This window comes from Podarcis gaigeae, assembly GCF_964106915.1.
Source record: "Podarcis gaigeae genome assembly, chromosome: 7".
NCBI lineage: Eukaryota > Metazoa > Chordata > Lepidosauria > Squamata > Lacertidae > Podarcis > Podarcis gaigeae.
Window position 1 is genome coordinate 33,374,808 of NC_139683.1, and position 27,500 is coordinate 33,402,307.

The window sequence follows — 27,500 nt, forward strand, 5'->3', positions numbered from 1 at the left end:
ACAGTATGTGTTTTAAATTAATTCTGAAGTAAAGTTAAGTTTTATGTCATTATAGGCAGGTCAAGCTGCTTTCACTGATTTTTTTTTTAATGTACTAAATAAAACAGCTCTGTCCAAACCCCATATTCTTTAATTCCTTTCAAATGTGCTGCAGGAGGATGTGGTTGATAGATATCTATCTGTTAGTAGCTAATATTTTTCACTTCACACTTAGTGGTTAACCTTTTACGGCAAGAAATTGGGATGTAGATGGGTGCCAGTGGTCTGGTATAATCAAAGTTTAGTGCTGATTCCTGCAGCATTAGTTCAGTAATGAACTAAATTATAGAAACTCCTTGTTGCAGTATGTGGAAAATGTTACTTTCTTAACATGATCCTCAACATATTTCTGCAGAAGGGCATCAGGATATGAAAGTATTTACTTCAGCATTAAGTATAGTTGCAACTGAAGTTTATTCATTTAGTTGTTTAACAGAGACTTAGCCATTCTTGCAATAAATCAGTTATAGAAATAGTTGTATGCCGCATCTAATGGGCCATAAATTTATGTTAGGAATATACGAAATTTTTGTTTTCATCTCTCTCAAGCCTTGCTCTGAGCCAAGTTGGAAAACAGTAGCTTATACCTGATATGGGGGGAATAATAATTGGTAGTTGGTGGAACTGCATAAGTGCTTCCCAAGAAATAACTTTTGTGGATAATGAATGTGAACAGAATTTACCAATACAAGATGGGATGTCATGATTGGCACAAAAAGCCTTGATTGTTCAACCAGATAGTGGGCATTCTGGCAACAGTCTATCAATATAGAACTACCTAGTGCAAGATGTGAATACTGAAGGGAATAAGCAAATTTGAGTTTAAATCAAACTGCTAATGGCATGAAGTGCCTTTTTAGGATGTAAGTAGCCATGATTCTCAGAATAAGAAAAGAGAACCATTTCCTCAATTGCTTTCTAGACGACGGCTAGCAAACAGTACACTCAATACATGTTGGACTACAATGCCCATCAGCCCTTACCAGCTTCTATCTGATCAAAAAAATGTATGCTACATTCACTTCGCAGTTAAGCTGAGGTGTGTATATTTGAGACAGGAGTTGCATATGCATAGACGAGAGTTTCATGAATAGGAGTTAGGAGGGTGGAGATGCATGGAAACAAAACAGGTAATGCACATTGGTTGAAAATATCCCTGCCTCCTCTCTGGTGTGTACAGCAATGTGCAAGTGTGACTTGAAATTTGAAATGTGACTTAAGCAAATGTGATGTTTAAGTAGAGGTTGGATGGCCATCTGTTATGGATGCTTTAGCTGAGATTCCGTCATTGCAGGGGGTTGCGCTAGACGGCCTTCGTGGTCCCTTCCAACTCTGTGATTCTATAATTCTATGAAACACAATTAGGAAGAACAACCTCACTGAATGATGGGTGTTGTAGTCCATAATGTCTGCAGTGCACCTGGTCTGCTATACCTGCTATAGAATATATATCTCTTTATTAGCATATATATATATATACTGTGCTAAAGTTGTCAGTTGGTTTTAATACTGTGGTAGACTAGCTGATATTAAAAGTTCTGTTTGGCTTGTTTTAATAGAAAATGGATAACTATATGTGGCTGTTGTATGTGCTGTTATGGAATGTGTTAAGTATGTGATTTATATTTACGTGTGTACTGCTTCGTTGCAATTACTTCTTTTATTATATGCCTGCTTATGTCGTGTTATTGTGAGAAATATTGCTCAATGTTGTATTGGGCATAGATACCTTTCACAGGAAAGTTACACTGTACTCCTTAGCCCAATATCCCCTTGAGCAATAGGTACAGCTCGCAAGATGAATCCATTTTGTGAAAGGGATCCTGCTGTAGGGTAGGCAGCTTGGACTTGATAACCCACTGAACTTTAGAACCTAACACACACAATATATTATTCTGATGCCAACAGATCTTTTGGGGAGTGGCTGTGGGTGCTTTATAAGAATTAATGTAGTTTAGGTGGTAGAATACTAACACCCTGGCAATAAATGCAGTGGGTGAAATCCAAGACCTATGGGGGCAGTTTCTATGCATTCTAAGTTGCAGCTTCTGAGTTTACCTGCCTATTGAATCAGTTTATGATACCCAAAACACTTTTTATGGAAGTCAGGGACTTTTTGGGGTGGCCTCTGAGGCCATATGTGCTTGGAAGAGGAGACAACAAGTATTTGATCTTTATATCTTTTCACATCCCACATTGGGACAGCTGACCTAAAAGCCATTTTTGCAACAAACTCTGGCAATACATGTGGGAAAGTTGTTCTTTAGATCTGAAAGGAATATGGTTTGCATTTTCTGAATGAGTCATTTTATAGGCAAGACATATCTCAAGTTTTATGTTTCATTTATTGGACTGAAGGTGCAAGGTGTTAGATTCTACTGTGTATCTTAAGGAAAGAAGGATAGCATTTGTTTTTATTGCAGGAATTAGGCTTTTTGTAATATTGTTTTAAAAACAATAAAACAGCTTATTAAACATGTGTATGATACATCTTTCTTTCCCCCTTTTTCTAATTGAAAGAGCATTTCAGTGCAGTGTTTGCACAAACTGTCCACAGTTAAATCATATAGTAATATATTGTTCTTTGAAAGCATTACTTGTGAAGGTGCATCTATTTTATTGTATTTTTACACTGTCATGTCATTTTATACAGGAATTCATAAAAAAGAATACCTGTTGCTATATAATATCTGGAAAAGATACAGAGATATAAATGGGGGGATCAGAATTGTTACCTCCTTTAAAACTTAAGGCATGTTAGGAAGAGATACATTTTTTTCTCAGCATGGATCAAGGAAAAGTTATATGTGTTGCCACTGTTCATTGATACCAAAGTTCTTGATACCACACCCCTTGAAAATTGGTTAGACAAATAATTTAAGAACCCTTAAATTCTTAATTTGTGGAATTAATTTCTGCATTCTCAGAGTATGTGCAGATATAAACAACGAGCATACAAACCTTTATGGCAAAGTTACTCAAGCATTTTCAGCTTGGGCTCTGACTTCAAAACTTACTCTTCTTTTGGAGCCCACACTCTACATAAATAATATTTTACGCAGATGAGCATACAGACACCTTTGCATGCAATCACAGCACTGTCATTATGGAACGGCTAGAACGAGATTTTGTTTCTCTTGCTCCTCTCCTAGTAACATGTGCAGCAATTTAACAGGAGATGCTGTATGTTCAAATATCAGAACCCTCATTTTCAAATCACAATGGGATGGTGAGGAAGGTGCTGTCACCTCACAAATTCAGTGTTGATCAATAAGGGTCTTTGCCAGGTCCTAGAGAGGAAGAAAAGCAGCGCCTACTAAAGGTCCTGTCTGTCCCTATAACTTGGTCCATTCTCACATCTGAATGGGCTATAAATATTGAAAATAGAATAATAATAAAATATAAGGCTGGATTCAGCTACCCTGTTCCACTAGTAGAAGCCAGCTTGAGGACCCCTGCTAGTGTAAAGGGGCTTTCTGTCCTTCCCCCCTACGATTCTCACCCCCCGAAAAAAATCCACTCTGAGAGGTCAGAAGACTTCCCCACCTCGACCAAGGTACAAGGGACAGAGGGGAAGTCATTTCATCAAGCAAGCAGAAATGACAGAACAATTTCTTCATTGCTCTGTTGAATTCCACCCACATACTTTAATATATGCTTATTGCAATGGTTTTATGTGGATTTTTAAAGTGTTATCTAACATGGGGCATTTGAATGAAGTAATTGAAAATTCTAATAAATAAATTAAGAGTGCTATGAATATCCAAGAAAAATAATATGTTCACTGAATATCACATATACACACATTCTGGCTCAGTATTATTATTTTAATACATGCTAGCACGAAGTTATCCATTATCAAACCTTGCAGTATAAGAAGGAATGGGAAATTATGGGGTATTCGTGGACAGGAAGAAATTTCAGATTAAATTTAGGGATACTTTGTGTTGTTCGGAGGCTGAGCCTGCTCTGACGTACTGTCACTGCATGCAACAGGGAGAATGCAACAGGGCATGCAAAAGGAAGATGCTTAATTGTGATGGGTGACAAAAACGTCTTCCAGTTTTTCAATATATTTTTGCTTAAACTTCAATAAGTTAAACAAATTTAACAATTAATGTATTTATTTTTGGTAAACAACAGCAAAAGACTAAGGGTGGTGTCCAGTGTAGACTCAGTAAATCAATAACTGGCCCACTGAGTATGACTAATGTTGGATACCAGCCCAACAATTTTATTGTGGCTAAATGTTTGCAGGTCAGAATCCTTTTCAATGTATCTGAATTCATTACGCTTAATAGTACCACAAAATTTCTTGCTATTTTTGATACAGCCAACTAACATAGCTGTTCCTGAAGTTTATTTTCAGTAAATATCATCAATAGTAAATCTATTTGGAAAATTGAATAAAGACAATAAATATGAGATTTAGGTCTGCAATTGTATTTCTTTTAGTAGTAATCTCCATAAATGCAAAGATCTATCTGCATAAACTGTTCATTGTACATACGACTACAATGCATTTGTGCTGTCAGATATTGTAGTACTTCAGTGGTCTGTGGGTCTCCTCAGATTTGTGTGGTTGTACATGCAGCCAATTTACTGCTGCGTCAGCCACTGTTAGTTCAGCATTACTGTAATGAGAATAATAAGGGAGTAATGCAGCAATGTATTCTGAAGCAGCAAAAAAACCACTTGTGCCTGTATAAAGCTGTAGGAAGAATGGGATCATCATAGGCTATGTTTGTAATCCACAAGCCTTTCATGCTGAGTGGTCCTGTTGTGGTTAGGCATAGTACTACATAACAAGTGTTTGGGTTGATATGCATTTAGAAACCTTAACTCATTTATTTTGAGTAACCTTGTCATGTCATACTAATGGATGATGCATGCAGCCTCCATCAGACACCTAAGCATTTTCACCAGCAATCCATGTGGAGCTGTTATGTATAGTGAAGGCAGGGGTCTTGCTTTATCTTAAATTATTTCCAACTGAGAGCTAGAATTAGGAACATCTCATCAGTACTCACTAGCCTTCAAGTTGCACTGATTTAAAACAAGAGGGCTTACTATGAAATCCTATACATGCCACTCAGAAGTAAGTCCTATTGAATCCAACAGGGATTACTCCCAGGTAAGCAGGTATAGAATGACATATTTAAATAAACAAAATAAATTATTTAATAATTTACTTAAATCAAGTTGTTCAGTAAGTTAATCATGTATTTTCTGAACAAGAGCTTATAGTAAATGGCTGATGAAACAAAACATATTTAGTTGGCATATTTAGTTGGATCACTGGGGAGTGGAGGCTTTAAGGCCTTCTAATGATCCTGATGCAGCCAAGATCACTGTCTGCAATGGCAAAAGCAAAATGAAAACAGTGGCATGAATAGGGATTTCTGGAGGGAGGTACACTATCCTGCAATTTTGCATTAGTAGCATGGGGACAGTAATCTTTTGATCACTGGGATCTCCTTTATATATTCCCACTCACCCACTCCAGTCTGTGGGACTAGTACTGTTACAGGTGCCATATAATGCTTGTTCTTCAGTTGTAAGAAATCAATATTTTAGTGTGGTTCCCTGCCTGTATAGAGGAACTCCCCGCCTGTAGACATATGGCAGGTGCCTGCTTAAAACCTTTTTGTTTAGGCAAGCTAATCTAGACACGCAGAAGGTACTTATGTTTTAATCTGTTTTTAGCTGATTGTTGATTATAATCAGTGTTTGAATTTTTTAATACCTGTTTTTAACTGTCTTTTTGTTGATATTTTAAATGTTTTGTTTTGTAAACTGCTTCGAGGTTTTATTACAATCAAGCAGCTTAAATCACCATCCTAATGCTTATTAGCAGTATGGAGAGTGATTGTTTTTCTTTGCCATCCAGTTGCTGCTTGATGAGCTGGAGGGAGTTAATGGGGCTTCCTGGGAACTTGGCAGGCTGTACAGAGAACAGCCAAGAGCTGCTTGCAGCCTATGGGTTACTGTGTGTTTTATCTTATTACCGTTGTTGTAGTTGTTGTTGTTGTTGTTTAGTCGTTTAGTCATGTCCGACTCTTCGTGACCCCATGGCCCAGAGCACGCCAGGCACACCTGTCTTCCACTGCCTCCCGCGGTTTGGTCAAACTCATGTTGGTAGCTTCCAGAACACAGTCCAACCATCTTGTCCTTTGTCGTCCCCTTCTCCTTGTGCCCTCAATCTTTCCCAACATCAGGGTCTTTTCCAGGGAGTCTTCTCTTCTCATGAGGTAGCCAAAGTATTGGAGCCTAAGCTTCAGGATCTGTCCTTCCAGTGAGCACTCAGGGCTGATTTCCTTCAGAATGGATAACAACAACAACAACAACAACAACAACAATTATTTATACCCCACCCATTTGACTGGGTTCCCCAGCCACTCTGGGCGGCTTCCAACCAAATATTAAAAACAATATAGCAGCAAACAAATAATAATAATTTAATTTTCTTGCAGTCCATGGGACTCTCAAGAGTCTCCTCCAGCACCATAATTCAAAAGCATCAATTCTTCGGCAATCAGCCTTCTTTATAGTCCAGCTCTCACTTCCATACATCACTACTGGGAAAACCATAGGTTTGACTTTACGGACCTTTGTCGGCAAGGTGATGTCTCTGCTTTTTAAGATGCTGTCTAGGTTTGTCATTGCTTTTCTCCCAAGAAACAGGCATCTTTTAATTTCGTGACTGCTGTTACCATCTGTGGTGATCATGGAGCCGAAGAAAGTAAAATCTTTCACTGCCTCCATTTCTTCCCCTTCTATTTGCCAGGAAGTGACCATAATCTTAGTTTTTTTGATGTTGAGCTTTCAGGCCATATTTTGCACTCTCCTCTTTCACCCTCATTAAAAGGTTCTTTAATTCCTCCTCACTTTCTGCCATCAAAGTTGTGTCATCTGCATGTCTGAGGTTGTTGATATTTCTTCCTGCAGTTTTAATTCCGGCTTGGGATCCATCCATTCCAGCCTTTCGGATGATGAATTCTGCATATAAGTTAAATAACCAGGGAAACAATATACAGCCTTGTCGTACTCCTTTCCCAATTTTGAACCAAACAGTTGTTCTTTATCCAGTTCTATCTGTAGCTTCTTGTCCCACATAGAGATTTCTCAGGAGACAGATGAGATGATCAGGCACTCCCATTTCTCCCATTTTACTCGGAACATCTAAAACTGCTAGTCATGACACTTCCATTTGCAGTAAAATACAAGGATACTGAGCAAGAACACATTATTATTTTTGTTGTTCGTTGCTTGTTACCTGGATGTCTGCAAGCAAATTACAGCATTTACCGGTACTTGGGTAAAGGCTGTATCTGAATAGAGATGAATGACTTCTTCCACCACCACCAGATCATGTCAGGTTGGCTCAAAAATAGGTGAAAAATCAGGAAATAGCTTATGCCTGATCTAAACTGATTTCAGAAATAAGCTGGTCTCCCCCCCTGAAACTCTCCTCTCTCTCATGGATTCTTTCTCCCTCCCGTCCTCTGATCCCACAAATTCATTCTTTCCTTCTCTTCAACCCCACTTATCAGTGATTGTCTGGTGAAAAGAAATTGCATATAATTTAATTTATCATTGAACAGCAAAAAAATAGTGTAGGCTATTAAGGACCATACAACAATACTGCAATACACATTTCACAAGTACATATTATAACTAATTTTGTACAATGCTCTCTGAAATGATGGGAGGAAATATTATTTCTGCCAAATAGCATGCCTTTTCAGATGTTCTCTTTCTCCTTTCTCCATGAACATTTGCATCATGTTTATTTACACTTTGTAGATATACAAAATAGAAAAATTGATAGAATAGAAATAATGAAACTATTCTTACAAGGGGACCTATCTGCTGAGCTGGTGGGGAAGGTTTATTTTTTAGAGAGTTGGGGGGATGGAAATATAATTGTGTGATACAGCACAGACTTTGTATGCAGAACCGTGGTAGGACTAGCATCTCCAGATAGGGCTGGAAAAGACTTTCGTCAAAGCCCCCAGAGAGGTTATGCCAGTCATTGTAGACCATACAAAGTCAATGGCCTGACTTTGTAAAAAGCAGCAACTTATATACTGTATAAGTCAACTGAAGGTATTGGTCTCAATATCATTTGAAATGGCTATCTCATGGGTGTTCCTGTTTTATTGTGGGTGTACAGCATTCTTCAATGTGTTCTTGGCACAATAATAGTGGTGAATTTATTCCACTTTAGTTTCTTTTGAGGTGCTTTCACAATGCTATCATATTATTGCTGTTCGGAGTGGCTATAGCACAAAAAAGTGGGACAGAAATAACGAAAAACATTTGTGGTACATAAAGTTAAAGGATTCCAGTAGGAAGTTAGTACTGAAATCAGGCTTGGGCGTAACTGCCCCAATAGCATCATGAGCATGGCTTATCATGATGTGTGATAAAAAGGACATCTGGAGGTGCCCTGGGTGGTTGTTTTTCTCATGGAAGGTGGATAGGAAGAGATATCTAGAATTTGACACACTTGCAACCCTTTCTCATGGCTGGTGCACCATAGCCTTGGTCTTCTTTTCTGCTCACTTTCCTCAGATGCAATGGTACACAGCAGGAAGAAGGAAGTGTGTATTTATCCTCCTATATTCCCATATTTCCAGTTCTCTCTTCCCCACTGCCCCAGCTCCACTTACTAGCCTCTACCCTTCTTTCAAAAGGAAGTATAATCAGGCTTCTTTGTGAACATGAACCATGAGAATCTATTTTAATTGGTAGTGCTTTTGGATAACCGAGGGCCAAATGAGACATGGTACTAGATGTGTCATTAGCAATTATGTGTGTGCTTGTGTGTTTAAGTTAATAGGTACATGTGGGCCCAGTTTTCATTGGGACCACAGTGTGTGGTGGAGTGCAATTTGGCCAAAAATGCTATCTAAGCTGCTCTTAGGAAGGAAAGTTCCCATTGTCAAGGGGAAATTGTCATTGGTTTCACAGCAGGAAGAAAAGGTTAACCCTTATCTCCCCATGCACAGCTGCTGTGATGAAAATAATATACACACTACTGTTTAAGGTTTTTTTCCCCCTTAAGGGGGTGTGCTAATGATGTGTATAGCCATTAGTCATCTAATTTGGTCCTATTATCTGCTAAGAACCAAGTTCAGATGTTATTTCTGAAAACCTAATTATGGATGTATGCACATGGGCCATATTCATGAATGGAGAGAAAGCATGTGCACAGCTTGAGCTGCTTTGAAGGTTTTTACTGCAGCTAGATCACTAAAACGAATTGGCAAGCTATTTTCCATTTAAAACAAGTCTGCTTGCTCAAATAGGTACACTGCAACAATCAATGCTGATATGCTCCATGTCATGCCTTTCAGCTAAATCTACTATTTTCTGTTCACATACATGGGCAAATGATTTGGGGTGGTCCAATGTGTTTTCCTTGAAGTGTCATTGTATGTAGCAGAACTTGCATGTCATTCTTTGGAAACTGAAGCACCTTGTTGTCTTCAGTGTTCCTAAATGCATAACTTCAGAGCATACGGTGGCTGGAGAACTCCTTTTTCATGCTAATGGGCATGAACACTAGGACACTGCATACATGTGCAATATTGTATCAACCACTGAGAACTATAGTTTGGTTAAACCTGGCGTGACTCAACTCCACAGCACCATCCATGGCAGAGAGATCCTCCTGGAAATGAACACATTTGAGAGCAAAAAGCGTTTTGAATCTGGATGGGGCACAACAAACAAGCATAAAATATTTCCATTAAACAATCAGGATAATTGGTTGAATTGCTAGAGAAGATGTGCATCAAAGGGTTAATATGACCATGTGTTTCACAGCAACCTGTGAGATTCATCAGATGTCAATGGCTAACAATATAGTTTAACATTCTAAGTTAACTTTTCAGGGATATGATATACAATTTGTAACACAGTCAAGCATTACAATCTGGACAAGTCAGTTTATGAAACCAGGTACAGTGGTACCTCGGGTTTCATATGCTTCAGGTTACATACGCTTCAGGTTACACACTCCGCTAACCCAGAAATAGTGCTTCAGGTTAAGAACTTTGCTTCAGGATAAGAACAGAAATCGAGCTCCAGCGGCACGGTGGCAGCAGGAGGCCCCATTAGCTAAAATGGCGCTTCAGGTTAAGAACAGTTTCAGGTTAACAACGGACCTCCGGAACGAATTAAGTACTTAACCCAAGGTACCACTGTATTGAGCATTTCAGTGCCATCCCTACTGAAGAACCAAATGTAATGTGACTTTAACTTTGTATTTTCCAGCCTTCTGTAGTATGAATATTTAATTATTATTAAGAAAGTAATGTTCACTTAAAGATTATGGGGAATTATTCTCTTAGATAACAGTATTACTTAAGTAATAGTATCCTGTAATTCTTCATGTCAGGGATGTAGAATCTCTGACCTTTCGCAAGATGAATTCCACTTCCGTAAGCCCACCCAGCAAAGTTAATGGTCAAGGATGATGGTAGCTGTAGCATAACAACGAATCCCAGCTTTGCCTTCTTTCAGGAATTAGGAGTTGAGTGCCAGGCAGGCAGAATATGCTTTAAATGGGTACACCTACACTCATACGTGCTCCAGGGACTCCAGTGAAAAGTAAAATAGATTATCTCCACCTGCTAGGCTTCTTTTCATGCTCCATAAATTTAGAGGAGGAACTTCCTCATCCCGCCTGATTTCTCTTCTACCTGCATTTTCCATGGATCAGGCTAGGGAATTTTCAACCTTTGTGACAACTGTGATTAAGCAGTATAGCTAAATAAAAATAAATAAATAAATAAATAATGAGGTGCTCAGTATAGTAATTTACCTGAGCATTGGAACTCTAAAGACATCTGCACATCTCAGTCTCATCATGGGCATGCTTTTCCTGCGGTTCTGCAAATTGTATTCCAGTGGAAAATAGAGGGCACACTTTGTTATCAGAAGCTGTAATAGTTCTGCATTTTATGAGTGAATCTAATGGGTGATTAAGATTATAGGAATATAATAGGAGAAATAATTCTTCTGTATGTTACCTAGAAAAGAAACATATGTTAAATGTTATTTACCTATCATTTAAAATTAGGTCAATTTTGCCGTAGTAGTCTTTCAGTAATCAATTTTGGGGTTTATTGTAAAGATTGGCTAAATGGCTAATGCATTTTGAAGTTTGAATTTGTACTTTTCTTCCAAAAGCCCATGACCTATTTCTTCCCAAAGCTTTGACCTATAGTAGTGTGTCAACAGCACACAAAATATGAGTGATATACTAACTGCTGTAGGAAGGACGGGATGGAACTCATAGGGCCAAGAGCAGGGGAAAATTCTTCAGAGAAGTATCAGAATATAAATATGGTTTTGGAAGAAGAAACAATTGGCAATACAGGAAAAATGTATTCAAGGCTGTACCGAATTCCAGCATTGCTTGAGTAGAGTTTCAGCTTACTTGGATAGTGTGGTTTCTAAAATGTGGTAGAAGTGGTTTTAAGCACATTCACTGCATTCTGAGGCATTTGTTTCAGAAAAGAGGGTGTATGTCAAAACTCTTCTTTTCCACACTTAAAATATCTATTTGTTTTTAAGCTTGGAGCTCCTTCTGGAGTGTATTTTACTGCCAGATTTTGGGGATCCTCCAAAACTCTTACACCTGTCCTGCAATAGATTACAATGCAGAATTGCTTATCTGCACTTTGGCAATATTTTAATATAATGTGTGGGTATGGAGCAATCTGAGAAGGCGAAGCCCTTACAGCATAGCTGCTGTGTATGCCTGCTGAGTGTTATTTTCTTCCTGATGGCCTTGGTGGTCTTTTGTGCATTAGGCCTTATGAAAAAATTAGGACGAACTGACTGTATGAATACCCAGTTTCATCTTTGCAGACTCTAGTGTGCAAACATCTAGTGTCATTCCCAGTAGTCGTGCAGTGTTTCCCAAACGTGGGTCTCCATCTGTTTTTGGACTACAACTCCTATCATACCTAGCTATCAGGACCAGGGATCAAGGATGATGGGAATTGAAGTCCCAAAACAGCTGGAGACCCAAGTTTGGGAAACACTGAGAATGCATGATTTGAAGTCTCACACCTTTCCCACTCCACTGTGTCAGAAATATCCAGTTAACAGGTGATGTGAATGGGTTAATGCAGGGGTCTGCACCCTTTAAGACAAAAAGAGCCACCTGGACCCGTTTCCGAAGGAAAAAAAACTGGGAGCCGCAAACATGTGCGCCGCTGCCCTCCGATCTGACAGTGGGCAGGAAGGTGACATTGGGACGGTGCGTGACTAACGCACGCACTGCCCCCATGCGACGTCACAACCAGTACAGCGCCCGCCACAGTGGGGAGTGTCGGGGCGCACAATGTGCCTCTTCCCCTCGCTAGTATCCGCCCCGGAGCCGCGGCAAAGGTGTAAAAGAGCCACATGCGGCTCCGTAGCCGCGGGTTGCTGACCCCTGGGTTAATGTATCACAGGTGCTTCAGGTTTAAAGTGCTGGGATCATATAATGTGTGGCATAAAGTTGAAGGTTTAAATTATTATCCTCATTGGCCTGGTTTTCTCAGTTCTCAGTAGCATTGCATAACACACTCAGCCAATAGAAACACAAACTTTTACCCACAAGGGAAGCTTTAAACTAGGAAAACCTCTTTGGATATTGGTTGAGGAGAGGTGCTAGTGTGGTATAGTGATAATTAAAAGTGTTTTCAAGTTGGCTTTGGGATTTTTGTACTATTTGTAACCAAATGAAATAAAATAGTCTGCCCGCTATAATACCTGGCTAGGTATGAACTTTGTCATGGTTGCTTTTTGAACTGCTCGTCCTTCCAACCTGGTGCAGTTTGGGCTAATAGTACCAACTGCCCCTGTAGGGGTGTGGGACCCATTATTATGGTCTGTCCCCGGAGACTTGCGGACCACAAAGGATTCCAGTGAAATTTTCTGGTGAATAGAACTGGCCATCCTGCAGAAGACCTGGATTGACAAGATGCAGAAGGTTGTAGATATGATAGATCTTGAGCATTCTCTCCAACACTGTGGAGCATATTCAGCTCCCTGGTATACTGGGGAGCTGCATGTGATGAAAAAGACCAGGCGATGGCTAGAGTGCAGGTGGTGGAAGTCCCACTGCAAAGATGACCAAACATGTGAGAGCACCCTATTGTGCTTACTGCATGGGGGTGAAAACAATGAAGAAGACCTACATCATTGATTCCACTGGGTTCTCTAAAAGTCAGCAAGCGGAAGTAGTGAATATGTGGTTCATAGGCTATTGACACCCATATTGGTGGATGGAGTCCAGGGTACCTCAGAGACCCTTTGTGACCTGCCTGAGGACAATGCCATTTGTCTCCATAGCATGTGAGATGCCAATACTCCATCAAGCCATGTTTAGTGGGAGCAGTTTCAGTTTTTGCAGCCTGATTGAAGCTAGTAGGGAAACATGGTTGGGTGGGTTCAGTGTGTGATGTATGCAGCTTCATGATAGGGTGGTGCTAGCCACTGTGGAGGTGATTGTGTGGCCATTCATGGGGGGGGGGGGAACCACCCAGTGGTGTTTTACAACTACTACCCAGTTGTTAATACCCTGTTTGAACAAGAAACTTGAGAGGGTTGACCCATTACAATCTGTTTTCAGACCCAGGTTCAGAACTGGGCATTCCTTGGTCACCCTACTGGATGACCTCTCTCAGGAGAGGGACAGGAGGAGTGTGATGTTGTTGCTGTTCCTCCTGGACTGTCATGAATCCTGGGAAGATGGAGCCTTGGTGGGTGAGTGACTCCCAGGTCAGAGAAATTGATACGTTACCTGTCCTAGATGAGGTTGTGCTCTCACTGAAGAAGGAGGCGCCTATATAGTTTGGGGATGTTCCTGGATCCAGCTCTGTTACTGGGGGTCCAGGTGTCCTCAATGGCTAGGAATGCCTTTTACCAACTTTAATTGGTAAGACAACTATGGACATTCTTGGATCAAGATTGGCTTGACCACGGTTGTGCATGCATTGGGAACCATATAGTTTGATTACTGCAATGCGCTCTGCTGGTGCAACCCTTGGGGTTAGTCTGGAAGCTGCTTGCAGGATTTGCACTGGCAGCCGATCTACTACTCGGCCAACTTCAAGGTGTTGATTGCTAACATAAGGCTCAATACAGCTCAGGACCCAGGTTACTTGAGAAACTTCCTTATTGCTTATAAACCCTGTATGTCGCTGTAGTCTGTGGGAGATTTCCTCCTGCAAGTTCCGAAGATCTGAGAAACCTGTTCCACAGTAACTGAAAGCAAGGCTTTCAGTGTCACTCCCCCTGTTCTGTGGAATAGCATTCCTTACAAAATATGACAGGCACCACCCACTATCTGCACTTTCCAAAACAATTGAAGACATGTTTGTTCCCATAGGCTTTCACAGCTGGATAAATTTTACTACAAGTGTCTGTTTCGTTGTATTTTAGTCTTGTTTTAAATGCATTTGCTGTTTTTGTGTTTTTAATTATCTCAGGTGTAAATGGTTTTATAATGTCTAGAAGATTATTAATAAATCAGTATTAATAATGATCATTCTAATTTATCAAATGCCTGATTCCATAAATAAATTCATGTTTTACTTTGTTATAAGGGCTTTAGTTTACTCATGAGCCGTACTAACCCACACTCAGCTTATGCTAATCAAATTCTGGGAATCCTCTCTAGTTATAGGGCATAGCTCATGCCCCACACCCTTCCCAGATTTGCTCCAGAGAGTTTGGGGGGGGGGGAAATCCCTGAAACTAATTAATTAAACTCAGCTAATTAAACCCAATCTTCCACTTCTGTTGCAAGACCAACTATGCATCCGCCACTATCCTAGTTAAGAAACATAAGGTAGACTACAGTTGAAAGGGGCACTGCGGTAGATCACATGTTTTGCAGGTAAAATGATACAGATTTAATACCTGTGATCTCCAGGTAGGACTGGGGAAAACTCCTGTCTGAAACTAGGAGAGCTCCTGATAATGTGTACAATAGTCTTGCTCAGTGCAAGGCAGCTTCCTTTGAAATGCACAAAACTTGGAATATTAAAGATACCTGTAAATGTATAGTTTAGCAGAATGTAAAATAACTAAGAGTACTGCAGTGTCTGTGTGTTTGTTACTGTATCATGAAATGTCCTGAAAGTTATAAAGATTAGGTGTAAAAAGTTAGAATAAAGTACAGGCGGTGACCATTTTGCACTACCTACATTCTGGTCCTTTTGGTACCAGAAGAGGACAGAATCGGGGGCAGGGCAGAATGGGGGTGAATTGGGGTTATGCATGCTCCGCCTACACCAGGAACAGAACCCCTGTGCAAAATGGTCACTGCTTGTACACTAACTTATATAATTGGTTTAGTAACAGCAGAATTCTGTTTCCGTCTACCCAAGTTCAATTGGACTTGCTCCCAAGTAAATGCTGTAGGATTGCAGCCTAATATTGTACTGACCTGACAGTAACTTTTTGGCAGTTATGTAGATCACCTCAGAGACTTGCTAGAAAGGCAATAAACAATTCTGTTGTAATGGTTTTTACTCATTTCGGACAGATGTGCATATTTTTGTGTATAATATGTTTATAAAAAATAAATGTACAAAATAAGCTTTGTGTTTCTTAGAATTAGTGCTGCATTAGTATATATGAACATAAGCAATTAGTGTACGAGTGTGTTGCATGTATGCATGAGTGTTTGTGCACAAGTATGAAATTCTGTGCATGTCTACTCAGAAGTAAGCCCCACTGAGTTCAGTTTTATTGACTGTCAGGGAAATTTGTCTGGATTGCAGTCATAGTGAACATAAAACACACTTTATTTATATTTTAGTTAAAACAGAGCCAATGAGCAGCAGTGAGATTGCCACTACAACAGCAGACGGGTCTTTAGACAGTTTTTCAGGATCAGGTAAGGAAGCATTTGCCATGTGTAAATATGATACCCATATATGTTTCAGATATTTAATTAGGAAACTGTTTCTGAGTAAAGACAACCATACATTCTGTGGATTTTCATGTGTATATTCCCCTTATTGGCAGCGGTTGCCACTTATTAGCTGCCAAGTCTATTTTGAAATTAATAGTGAAATTCTATACATGTCTACTCAGAAGTAAGTTCTGCTGAGTCCAATGGGGCTCCAGTTCCAGGTGAGTCTAGCAGCCTCAGTTTGGTCTAGCAATATTTTCTTCTTAGCTGAAATACAGAGCTGTTACTGGTGACATTTACTGGGCACCCTTTAGTCTCAGTGTAGTCCAAGCACACATTTTATTTGGCATGTGTAAAGCAGATAGCTTTGCCTCAAAAAATCTAGGTTTGTGTGAAGACAAAAGTTTATCAGCTGTGGTGAGAACCTATTTTTTTAAGTGCAAAGCTGTCCCGGTTTTTGCAGCAGGAGGTAACAGCCAATCTGCACTGTTCATAGCCAGCTACTGCTGCAAACTTAAAGATCCTCCCACCGCCCCTAATCTAGACAAAGAAAAATGAATGTACATTTGAACAGTGAAGGTGCTTCAGCAGTTTTACTGCTGAAAAAAATGGGTTGTATTCTATGTTAGTCCTACTCAGAGTAGATCTATTAAATTAATGGACACGAGTAGATTAGGCCCTTAATTTTAGTGAGTCTGTTCTGAGGAACACTTAGCTGGATGCTGCCCACTACATTTGCCTGCAATACTTTTTAAAGGCCAACCAAAACGTCACAAAATATTATACAAGGTTTCAAGTTTGATATGTCAGTTTGACAGTGTACCAATACTGAGTTTGTAATTATTATTTTTAAGATTCTAGCTGATAAAATCCAACAAGAAATGCTTCCTTTTTGGTTCCATAGCAGCAAGAATGTTTTCGGCCATCACTGTGCTTGAAAACATGCTTTGCAATAAAAAAATTTTGAGTCCAGTTGGTGGCATATCTAGGCTGAATGGAGAAGTCCCTTTTCTGTAAAGCTACGGCTAGTCAGTGCAGATAATACTAAGTTGGATGGACTAGTGGTCTGACTCTGTGTAAAGCAGCTTCCTAAGTCACACACAGTCATTGGAAGGAATAAATAATAAAACGCTGAAGAGGAATTGCTCTCTTATTGGCATTTGTTTCATTCCTCACTACCATGTGCTAAATAGCTGTTTTCAGTAGTGGCTATAGTTCTTGGGAAGGAAAAAATGGAAGTATGATTGTGGGTTTGAAGAATATCTGACTCACTAAAATGTCACCCTTGTATAAAAATGCTGACATTTTACAGCATTTAAATTTAAGAACCATGCATGGAGTAATTCATTTAATTCAAGTGCAAAATTGTGAGAAAAGTGGAGAGTTAATTAAATGGCTAGAAATATGACAGGGTGTGTTAAAAAGGCCTTAAAGTGTGACATATTTTTAAAACGGTCCCTTAAGAGCAATTGCAAAAGCCCAATTTGCAATAAAGATGTTGAGAATTGTTGTGCTAGCCTGGATGTAGTAAAGTATTACTTGGCACTGTTTTAATTTTATTAAACTTCATTAAATTTCTAAAGTTCCTTTAACAGAAATAATATTTAGGTTAGATGTGTGTGTTTACACTTCCATGTGCTTTCTTTTCTCCTCCGTACAGCAATTGGAAGCAGTGGCTTCAGCCCAAGACAAACTCACCAGTTTCCCCCACCACAGATATACCCTTCCAAGTAAGATGTCTGTTACGTTTAAAAAAAAGAAAAAGAAAAAAAGTGGAGTTAAACCTCATTTATAATTATAATTGAATCCATCTGCTAAATCATAATTGAAATCAGTTTACCCTTGAGAGAGGTTGTACTTTAGAATAACTACAAATGTATCTTTAGATGTAGAAAATTGTTTAATTAATTAATTTGTTTTGCACAGTGGCCAAGGAATTTACATTCTGTCATGCAGCTTAACCAAAACGTTTGCATGTTTCTATCTAATACAAAGGCTTTCCTGTTTTCTGTCATTTTGCAACGAACAGCAGACCATACCCGCATATTCTTCCTACTCCTTCACAAACGATGGCTGCATATGGGCAGACGCAGTTTACCACAGGGATGCAACAAGCCACAGGTTATTCAACGTACCCACAGCCTGGTCAGCCCTATGGAATCCCATCATACGGTGAGTTAAGTTTTTGGGGAGATGGTGACAAACAGTTGTGTATTGGGCTGTGAAGTCGCGTTGCTGATGAGTGCAGCGTTAATTAGTGACAGAATACTGCATTTTAGTAGCTTAAGCGTAAGTATGTTGCAAAACCACTGAGGTCTGAAAAGAAGTAGAGCATTGTTCCATGATTTTGGAATCGCACTTCTCAGTATTTAGCAGCATCTTAACTTTCACATCCCCATGTCTCCCACTTTCTTGCTATGGGCTATTTCCAACTAATGTCCTTGCAGAAACACAAGAGTTTTTGATCCAGAGGGAAGTATCTGCTAGTAGAAGAGGGAAGGTTATTTTTTAAAAATTCCTTGTTCCATCGGCAGTCCCCAGTGTCCCACAAAAATCTGTTCTGGAGGATATGCAAACCCAGTAGAAGGGATTTTCAGGATACTCCTGAAAATTTCGCCCTCCCCCTCTGTTGTCAGATGCCTCCAATGGAGTAACAGAGCAAGGAGGGTCATTTTGTTCCTAGTCTGTGGGTATATGTTGCTATATTAGGTACTTGAATGCCCTATGACAAGAACCAAGCTATATCTATGGTTTGTATAAAAAACAGAAAGATCAGTGCACATTTTCTTTATGAAGCATTAAGAATGTTAAAGACACTCCTAGCATGTGTGGTGCTTGTAGATGTCCTTGCTGCATTTTAATTATTAAAGTATTTCTTATGAAATATAGAAAGAATAATTCAACCAAACTTAAGTCCCATTAACATCAGGTGCCCTTTTAAATGTGTGGTGGGATGCGGGGTGGTATTGGTTTGTTTTTGTTCTGGTTTTATTATATATTTTATCATATATTTTGTGGGATCTACAGATGGGCAGTATACTCCTCCTCCTCCTCCTCCTCCTCCTCCTCCTCCTCCTCCTCCTCCTCCTCCTCCTAGATTTCCAAGGCAGCTATTAAACATACCCAATAAAAGCAACCCACAATTTTATTTAAAACAACAGTTAAGAAACCAAGAAGTACTCAACAATTGAAACAGGAACCAAAGAACTACATAATAATATATCCCAAAGTACTGCCTCATAACAGGCTTTACACTTTCTCTCCCTAGATGTTGACTGAGAAGGGTATTGGCTCATCTCAACTGGAAGCACGTTGCCCTAAAGGTTTTGGTGATCCCCACTGTTGAGCTCACCATTGAGGACTTCTGAACTATACTATCTCCCTATATAATAGAAAATAAGTCCACTGGGGTTTATTCTTTAATAAAGTGTGACCAGGATTTCCGTCTTAACCAACAAATTAAATTGACTGAAGCTCGGGAAATAATGGGTTATGTTTTCTTTAACTGGCTTTTACAAATTCATTTCTTTTGTATTTGCTTAAATCTAGCAACTATAATATTGTGACCTGTTTTAAACTTCATCTTAGTAAAGCGACTATCAGGATGATACTTTCAGGTTTATTTTTAAATGAAAGTAAAAATTAAAACTTTGGCTGCGGGGTTTATTTCTGTAGTGTTAGAACTGATTTTTTTAAAATGCATTTTTTTTTAATAATTGAAATTTATTCTTAAACTGTTAGAATATTTAAATTGATCACAATGCAGTTTGGTTATTTGTTGCTACTTTGTTATGTTAATAGTTTACATTCTTGTTTTAGGGTTTATATCCTTTTTTTTGTAATATTGCCAGTTGGTCTGTTTTTGTGTTTCTTTCTCCCCTTTTTCTGAACAGCAAAATTTTAAAAACTCCTTTTGATATATTTATATATACTTGATAACCATTCAATATGGTGTGATAGATCACAAAGATAGCTGTAATAACAAATCAGAACTGAATTTATAATTGAACACTGATTAATTTACTCCGTAGTAACTAAACATTTTATGGAACACTCTGGCAAAGGCTTTTTATTATATTGTACAATGAGAGAATGGAGAAATAATGTTTGTAACAGTGAGCTTGGCTGGTGGAGATGATTGCCACCGACAGCTGGTTGCTAAGACTTTCTTGGCTCTAATGCTGCAGCAAAACTGTTAAAAAGACTTTAAAATGCAGATTTTCCCCATTGCAGGATGGTTTTCAGTTACTGCTTCTTTATCAGACATGCTGTTGGAAGTTTATTATTTATTTGAATTAGGTTAAATACACATATTAACATACATATATTCATGCATCAGCATAATTCCCATCACTACCATCATACCATTCATGAGTTTTCCTTCTTAATTCAGAGAAGAGGTTTTAAAGAGTTAGGATTGCTTTTTCACAATATAGCTGCCACGTGGGGAATGAAATTTTACTCCCCAGCTGCTTGCAATGTTATCATGACACTTGCTTCTCCTTTTCAATGCACCCTTGAGAGTGGATGATTTGCAGTGGAAAAATAATTGAGGGTTTTTATAAAGGAGAAGCAGCTTACACACCAATACATGGTCTACATGCAGCTTTGTCATATCTAAAATTGCAAGTGCATAATCCACATGGTGATTTTATTTTGTATGCCAAATCACCAGATTAGCTCCAACGGATTTGTTGGTCTTCCTGTCACCACCTGCATGCGTCTTGCCTCACTTCAGAAACCCGGGGCTGAGCTTCAGTTGCATTGCCGAATGTCACTGATTCTCTGCAGCAGGTAAAGCTTACCTGTACAACTGGGCTGCAGGCAATACCCTTTTCCAACACAACATAAAATAATGGCCTATTATGGTGTGGATGCAAACCAGACAGTGAGGTGCCAATGCATATGGCGGGCTACAAAATGTTATTTTTGTCTCTATCTGTTTATCAGGCTAAATACATTTTAATTTTCTGGATTGCATTTATTTAATGAAATCATTTTCAGGGTTGTAGATGTTTGAATTTTGATGAAATTCAATAAGAAAAGAAATAAAAAAGACTATATGTTACTCCAGTCTGAAGAGACATCTCAAAGGTGTGGGATCTGTATTGTTTACATGGCAAAAAGGCTGTATCCCTTTTGTAGTTAATAATGGATATGTGCCTATAGGCCCAAGCAATAATTTAAAAAGAGATAATTTTCCCACTCTCACCCCTGTTTGAAAATGTCTAGGAAAAATCTTTAAACTATTGAGTTGTAAAAGGTGCTTACTGTATGTGTTAATGTTGGCCCCTGGTAACTAAACCAACTAAAGCGCTGGGACCCAGGTGGTGGAAATCCTGTATATGCGGTTGCCCAGTTACCTTGAATTCATGTACAGGATTGCACTGTAAAACTTGTCAACTTTGGTAGCTAAGAAAGTTTTAACTCACATGCTGGACTTTGTAAATATGAAATTCCCTATTGATATTCTGACCCTCTTTAATTATTAAGCTCTTGCATGTGAAAAGCTATAGAAGAAAGAAATACTTATATTAATAAAACAAGTTTTCTAATGTCTTTCTGAATGAGCAGAAAACAAAAAATGTATAATAGTATCAAATGTGATTTAAACATCTATAATTTCACAATTTTAAGCTAAAACTGTCACTTTTCCTTCATACTGCCCACCATTTCTAAACTGATAATGTAACGATTGCTAAATAGGTGAATCTACAGTATGCTCATGCGAGATTTAAATTAAACAAGAATTTAAATTAGAAAGATTGCGTCAGTTCAGATAGTGCATCTTAACTAGATTATGGGTTGGTGTCCTTTTGCATACTTACATGAATACTTGTGTGATTTTATTTAATGCCCTCTGTTAAAATATGAACAACTAGCTTTGCTATCACTAACTGATTTAGGTGCATTGTGGGCAGGCATCAAGACAGAAGGCGGATTATCACAAACACAGTCACCTGGACAGACAGGCTTTCTGAGCTATGGTGCAAGTTTTAGCACTCCCCAGCCAGGACAGGCTCCATACAGTTACCAGATGCAAGGTCTGTATAAAGTAATTAGAATTCGTTTGCTTTTCACATGTCGTTTTGGTTTTGTGGTTTTTTAAAAAATAATAATAATTGAAAATGCAGGTAGCCAAATGAAGATGATAGCAGTGTATATTATGTGCAAAACTAGATAGATTTTAAATGCAAATTTGCAATGTTGATGATAAATTAGCGTTTTTAATTAAAACCTAAGTTTTAAAGGTCTCATCAACATAAGCATTTTAAACATGGCTATTATATTATGTGATTCCAACATTACAATGACCTTTATTGTAAAATTCCATTTCTTGCAGCATAGTTCTCTGCTGTGATAGAAAACAGAGCAGTGTGAAAAATTGTGTCAAGAATAATTTCATCCCTTAGGTGTGTTTTCTTTGTCTGTAAATTTAAGATGACATTCCCTACAAGTTAACTTGTCAGAATTATTTAGGTAATGTTGGCAGTATAATTTGGAAGTTCTATAAGTATTAGATGCTATCAGTTGTGGTTTCTCCCCCAAAGTAATTTAAATGTTTACTTGATATTATACATGCCTAATATATTGTATATTTCTTTGTGTTGGTACTTGTCAGGACTGCCGCTAGGTCCCAGCTCACAGAGGACCAACGCCCAGTGGATATTATATACAAAAGTCTTTATTGAAGTTTAGTTTCCATTTCCAAGCTCTGGGCGCGCAGACCCACGTCTTAACGCTAAACCGGCTAAGTCCCCTCTGACTCACTGCTCCACCCACACCAGTTTAAGATTCTAGCCCGGCTCCACCTCTTGCGCTGCTCTTTCCTGCGTTGGGTCCTTCTGCCCTCTGGGGTTCCCTCCTTCCTGGACTCCTCTGACGCAGAGCCTCCTGAGTCTTGCCCCTCCCTCCGGCAGGCTTTAGGACCTGGCTCCCTTCCCGGGCTCCCCGCTGTGCCGCGCTCCTGTACATTTGAACTTGGCGCGCGCGCCCAGCCGGTGACTTTCCTTCTGACCGTTTCCCCGCTTCCTGATGTTGCCAAACCTGACTCCTCTCCTCCCTCTGGTGGTAAGGACACTGGTCCCGACTCCTGGGACTCCCCCTCCCCACTGCGCTCTGGTGGAGACGCTGGTCCTGATCTCCAGCTGCTGCTCAGGGACTCCCCGCTGGCCCCTCCCTCTTGAGGTTTCTCCCTTGGAATCTCCCTTGCTCTGGCCACCGGCGCTCCCTTCTGTGAGTCCTCCGATTCGCTAGAGAGGCTTGTGGAATAACTCTGGCCACTGTCACTGCCTGCGCCCCCCTCGTACTCCTCCTCCTCACTCTCCATTTGCTCCCCCTCCTGTGTCTCTCCTTCTGAACCCCTGACAGTACTTATGGAATCCAGTTCTCCTTAGGAATAGGGAAAGGGATTCAAAACTAACCAGAAACATGATATCTAATTTTAGACTGGGTCAGTGGGAGCTATGCATGTTGAATCCCTTGGAAACCTTAGAACAGATGTTATGAAGCAGAGAAGCCTTAATGTCTTAACTGTATCAGACTTCGTTGATGCAGAATAGCTCTTAGGATGTATTGATCTAGTCCTTAGCCAGTAAGCAAAGGAAACATTTACCTTTAGAACTGACAGCAAACTTAGAATGGCAGAGGTGATGATCTGACATAAGGTCTGGATTAAGACACATTACCACCAAGTTTTCAACAGAAAGAATAAGATTTCTTTCAACTGGTTATTATTATTATTAAAAATGGAATTATGTCTGAGTCACATCTTCTTTTGTAGGATCTGGCAGCTGCTTCAGCCTCATTTTTAAATATTGCTTAATTTCGTCTTCTTCTTCTTTTGGAATAGTGGCCTTATCATATAACAATTCAGATATGGTTAGCAGCAACATTGCTGAGAGCAAAGGCAGCAGAGTCAGGACCGTGATTCCGGCATCCTACATTTTTCATATTCTAAATGCACAAGCACTTTTGCATCTTTCTGAGTTTTTACAAATCACCAAAAAGCGATTTTCACAGAGGTTCAAAGGGTTCAAAGATGTGCCTTATCTTCTCCTAATTAGTATAAGTTGAGGACTATAGGGAAGTTGCATATGTTGGTAGCTGTAGTAAAATAGTTTGAAAATGGCATTTGCTTCTTTCTTATCCATGAATACTGATTCGTACAATCTGAAATGGTACAGTGGGTCTCACTTCTGCATAGGATTAATAATTCTAATCTGAGGTTGTGATGGTGAAAACTGAAATAGCTTTCTTTATTGTGGATAAGTTAATGCAAAACACTTTTGCTCCGGATTTGCCCATCCTTGGTTTTAGCTCCGCCTGTTGCTGGCATGCAGCCTTGGTCTTAAGTATGGAAAGCTAGCTCTGGACCCTGTAATGTATATTCTGTTTGTATTTTGTTTTTTAATGTTACAGTTTTGTTGTCCTAAAAAAATTAATGGGTGTCAAACCCTCAGTAAGTTAGGGACTTCCCCTGCATGTGGCTCCAATGGGTTGAGCAGAAAAGACCAATAGTGAGTCTAAAAGTTATGAAGGTGGTTTCTGCATGTGCTGTAGAGGGAAGTGAGGGGCAGATGGGGCTCACCAACCTGGGAACGTAGCCCATCTAGGAGGAGAACTCTGTACCAAAGCCTCCACTGCCTTGCGGGATACCTTCGGGAGAAGAAAAGGCCAAGGAGTAAACCCTAACAGGAGTCCCTGAGACAGTTGGATGGTGCCTTGTACACCTCTTTCTGGCAGCTTCTGCAGCCACGCTCGTGCCAAATGTATTGCTCTGCTTTCCTTTGGACCTCATCAGCAAAGCCGAGAGAGAGGTTTTGTCAGGATATCCATACACACTACTCGGGTTTGCATCCTGGGGAGGTCACTTTGGTGCTTATAACACAGCAGTTTGACTTCACCCCCAGAGGTGCCCTCCATTTTATCTCAAGACAGACGGATGCCAACAAAAACACTGAAAGAACTTCCCATTTATTCTTACTCTCTGCTTCCTGTTTTTAACCAGTTGCTGTTTTTAACAAACAAAAAGACTTCTGTTCTTATCCCATGACTGCTAAGCTTACTCAGGAGTCTTTGGTGGGGTATTTTGTCAAAAGTGTTCTGAAAGTCTTACATACACAGTTTTATGGTCCTAGCATTACTCATGAGCCAATTGTTTCAGCATGATTACTTATTTATAAAATGTACTTTTAATTTGTAAAGGTGCAAAAATGATTTTTGTGTACTTTTATAGTTCATTGGGTTAGATGTTGGCACTCACTCTTTTTTGTTGATCTGTATATCATCTGATACAATAGCACTGCACTTTTGTGGCATGACATACCTTATTAAAATGTGGCAAACTTTAAAGAATGTTTTAAGTACTCCTAAGCTGATGTCCTTGGGTGGTCTACGTAGCAGTTTTCAGAAACCTGTTTCACATTTGTTATGGTCTGTGAGACCCTACTTGCTCTCCATAGGAGTCAGTAATGGCATAAGATGAAAGAGATGTTTGTTGTAATATGCTGGCCTAGGTGCAATAACAGTTTTCATTGGCTCTTGTGAACTTTCTGCCAATATGCAAGAAAGGCAAGTTTACAATCCTAAGCATGTTTACTTAGCCATAAGTCCCAATAAGTTCAGTTGGGCTTACCCCCAAGTAAGTAGACACAGGATTGCTGCTTAAGTGTTATTTTAGATGTTAGATATTTTTCTTGCATTTCTGTGAAATTTATACATTAATAGATTCGATGTAGGAGTACTTCTATGTACATATCTAATTAATCGCAAACAATAAAATGTTTATTCTTAAGAAATGTTGCATAAAGTGGTTACTTGGTCAGCATGATCCCACTCATGTTTACTTCGGAGTAGGGATATGTATATCTATTAGACCTCTTCACAGTTCCAGAAGAAACAGTAGCCAACAAGAATCTTTGCTGAGCAACATTCGACAATTATTTTAATCACTGTCCCGAAATAATGTCCTGAATGCTTAGGCACTGATATTTATTTTTATTTTCTGTATTAACATAAAGGTGAATGCTTTTACTAAAAGCAAGTATTTGAAAAATTGGGAGTTGAAACCCCTTCTTCCTGCTACTGAAATATCTCTTTGTTCTACTAAAATGTTAATATGTGTCTGTTTTTTCATATACAACTAGTCCTGATTTCTCCAAAGGCAGTGGGTTGGATCCTGAGAACTGCAAGCAGAAGAAAGCTCACAGAAGGGGATTTTCCCCACTGCAGTCTTCTGCACTGCCCGCTCAAAAGCAATCTGTCCTGAGGGTTGCAGGATCATTCAGAACAGGGTGAGATTGAACATGAGAGGACTGCTGTGGAAGGGGTGAATTGACACCTTCTGTGAGCCCACTATTCATTAATTCTCTCTTTCTGTTAATTTTCATTTGCTCATCCTGTTCTGTTCTGGAGGGTCCCCAACCACAAGGACCAGCTTTTTCGGGCAGGGTGGAGGGGGCCACTGGGAGGAAGTTTGTAAAGTCCCCTTCTGCAAGTTTGTTTCTGCTTATGGTTGTCAGGATCCAACCTGATGTCTTGAGGTATCCATAGTAAGTGTTTGTATAACTGGATGGCTCATGAGCATGAGTATAAATAACTTTTTTTTGTTTTCTCTAAGGCATTTATAGAGAACACTATTTAATGTAGACTAGTTTATCTAAAGGATTACCATGTAAGTTATTTATGTGGTAAATCTCATACTTCATCTAAGGCACCTCCAGAAATATGGATCCCATTATATGGTGTTTACAAAATTAAAGAAGGAACATTTCTAATATACTGTGTAGTTTAGATTTCCTTTTAAGACTTTTAAAAGTGAGGGTCACTTTTTACAAAATCATTTTAATTACAATCCTATGGAAGAGTCAAAAGGCAGTGCTATTTTTCTAGAAAAAGAGGTGCCAAAACTCACCATAAACGCCTCCCCTGTTCTATTATAATGGCAATGGTGCCGGCTACAAAAAAGTCCTACCAAAAGATATCTCTGTCCTAGGAAGTGGCTAGAATCTGAAGGATCCCTCTACCACTCTCCAGCTTGTGTGTGTCTTAGATACAGTTGCAAGCATATCCTAACGTCATTCTCTCAGATATCTTTGGACCATTGTTCCTCTCATTGGTTCTCCTTTTGGTACCTTAGTTCTTAGCTATTCTGTAATCATTATAAATGAAAAAGGTAGATTATGAGGGTGCTTTGCTACTTCAGTGCTCCTGGAAATTGCAGCTTTTTGTATTCCCCATTCCCTCTCCCCTCCTCCATACACTTTCACTATTAAGTGTCCATATGTTCACATTTGCTTTTGGGCCTAAAAGGAGGTTGCTGCCCTTTTAGAAATTCAGCTTTGTAGATAAAGGCATTAAAACAAGAGTGCCCATCTGTCCATTTTGGACAGCTAAGGTTGAGAGAGTATTGCAGTGTCCAGGCACATTTAGGCTATGGCCTTTCTACTTGAAATGTCATATAATAATTCTCGTAGTGTCAGGGGCAACCATAACTTCTCAAGGAAAGAGAAAACTGCTGCCCAAGGCT

The 27,500-nt window shown here is 39.4% G+C and overlaps 1 protein-coding gene across 21 annotated transcripts in view; it reads left to right on the top strand.

Annotated features, from left to right (window-relative positions):
• The window catches only part of EYA1 (EYA transcriptional coactivator and phosphatase 1), a 92,321-nt gene that overhangs the window by 11,390 nt on the left and 53,431 nt on the right, over positions 1-27,500 (top strand). For 11 of the 21 annotated variants that reach the window (XM_083748778.1, XM_083748773.1, XM_083748783.1 and 8 more), the window contains 4 exons: positions 15,875-15,952; positions 17,631-17,700; positions 18,000-18,142; positions 21,877-22,014. In XM_083748778.1, the coding sequence (XP_083604904.1) occupies positions 15,875-15,952; positions 17,631-17,700; positions 18,000-18,142; positions 21,877-22,014 (429 nt within the window). The remainder of the gene's footprint in view (positions 1-15,874; positions 15,953-17,630; positions 17,701-17,999; positions 18,143-21,876; positions 22,015-27,500) is intronic. The other 10 variants (XM_083748780.1, XM_083748784.1, XM_083748781.1 and 7 more) reach the window with 1 other exon arrangement.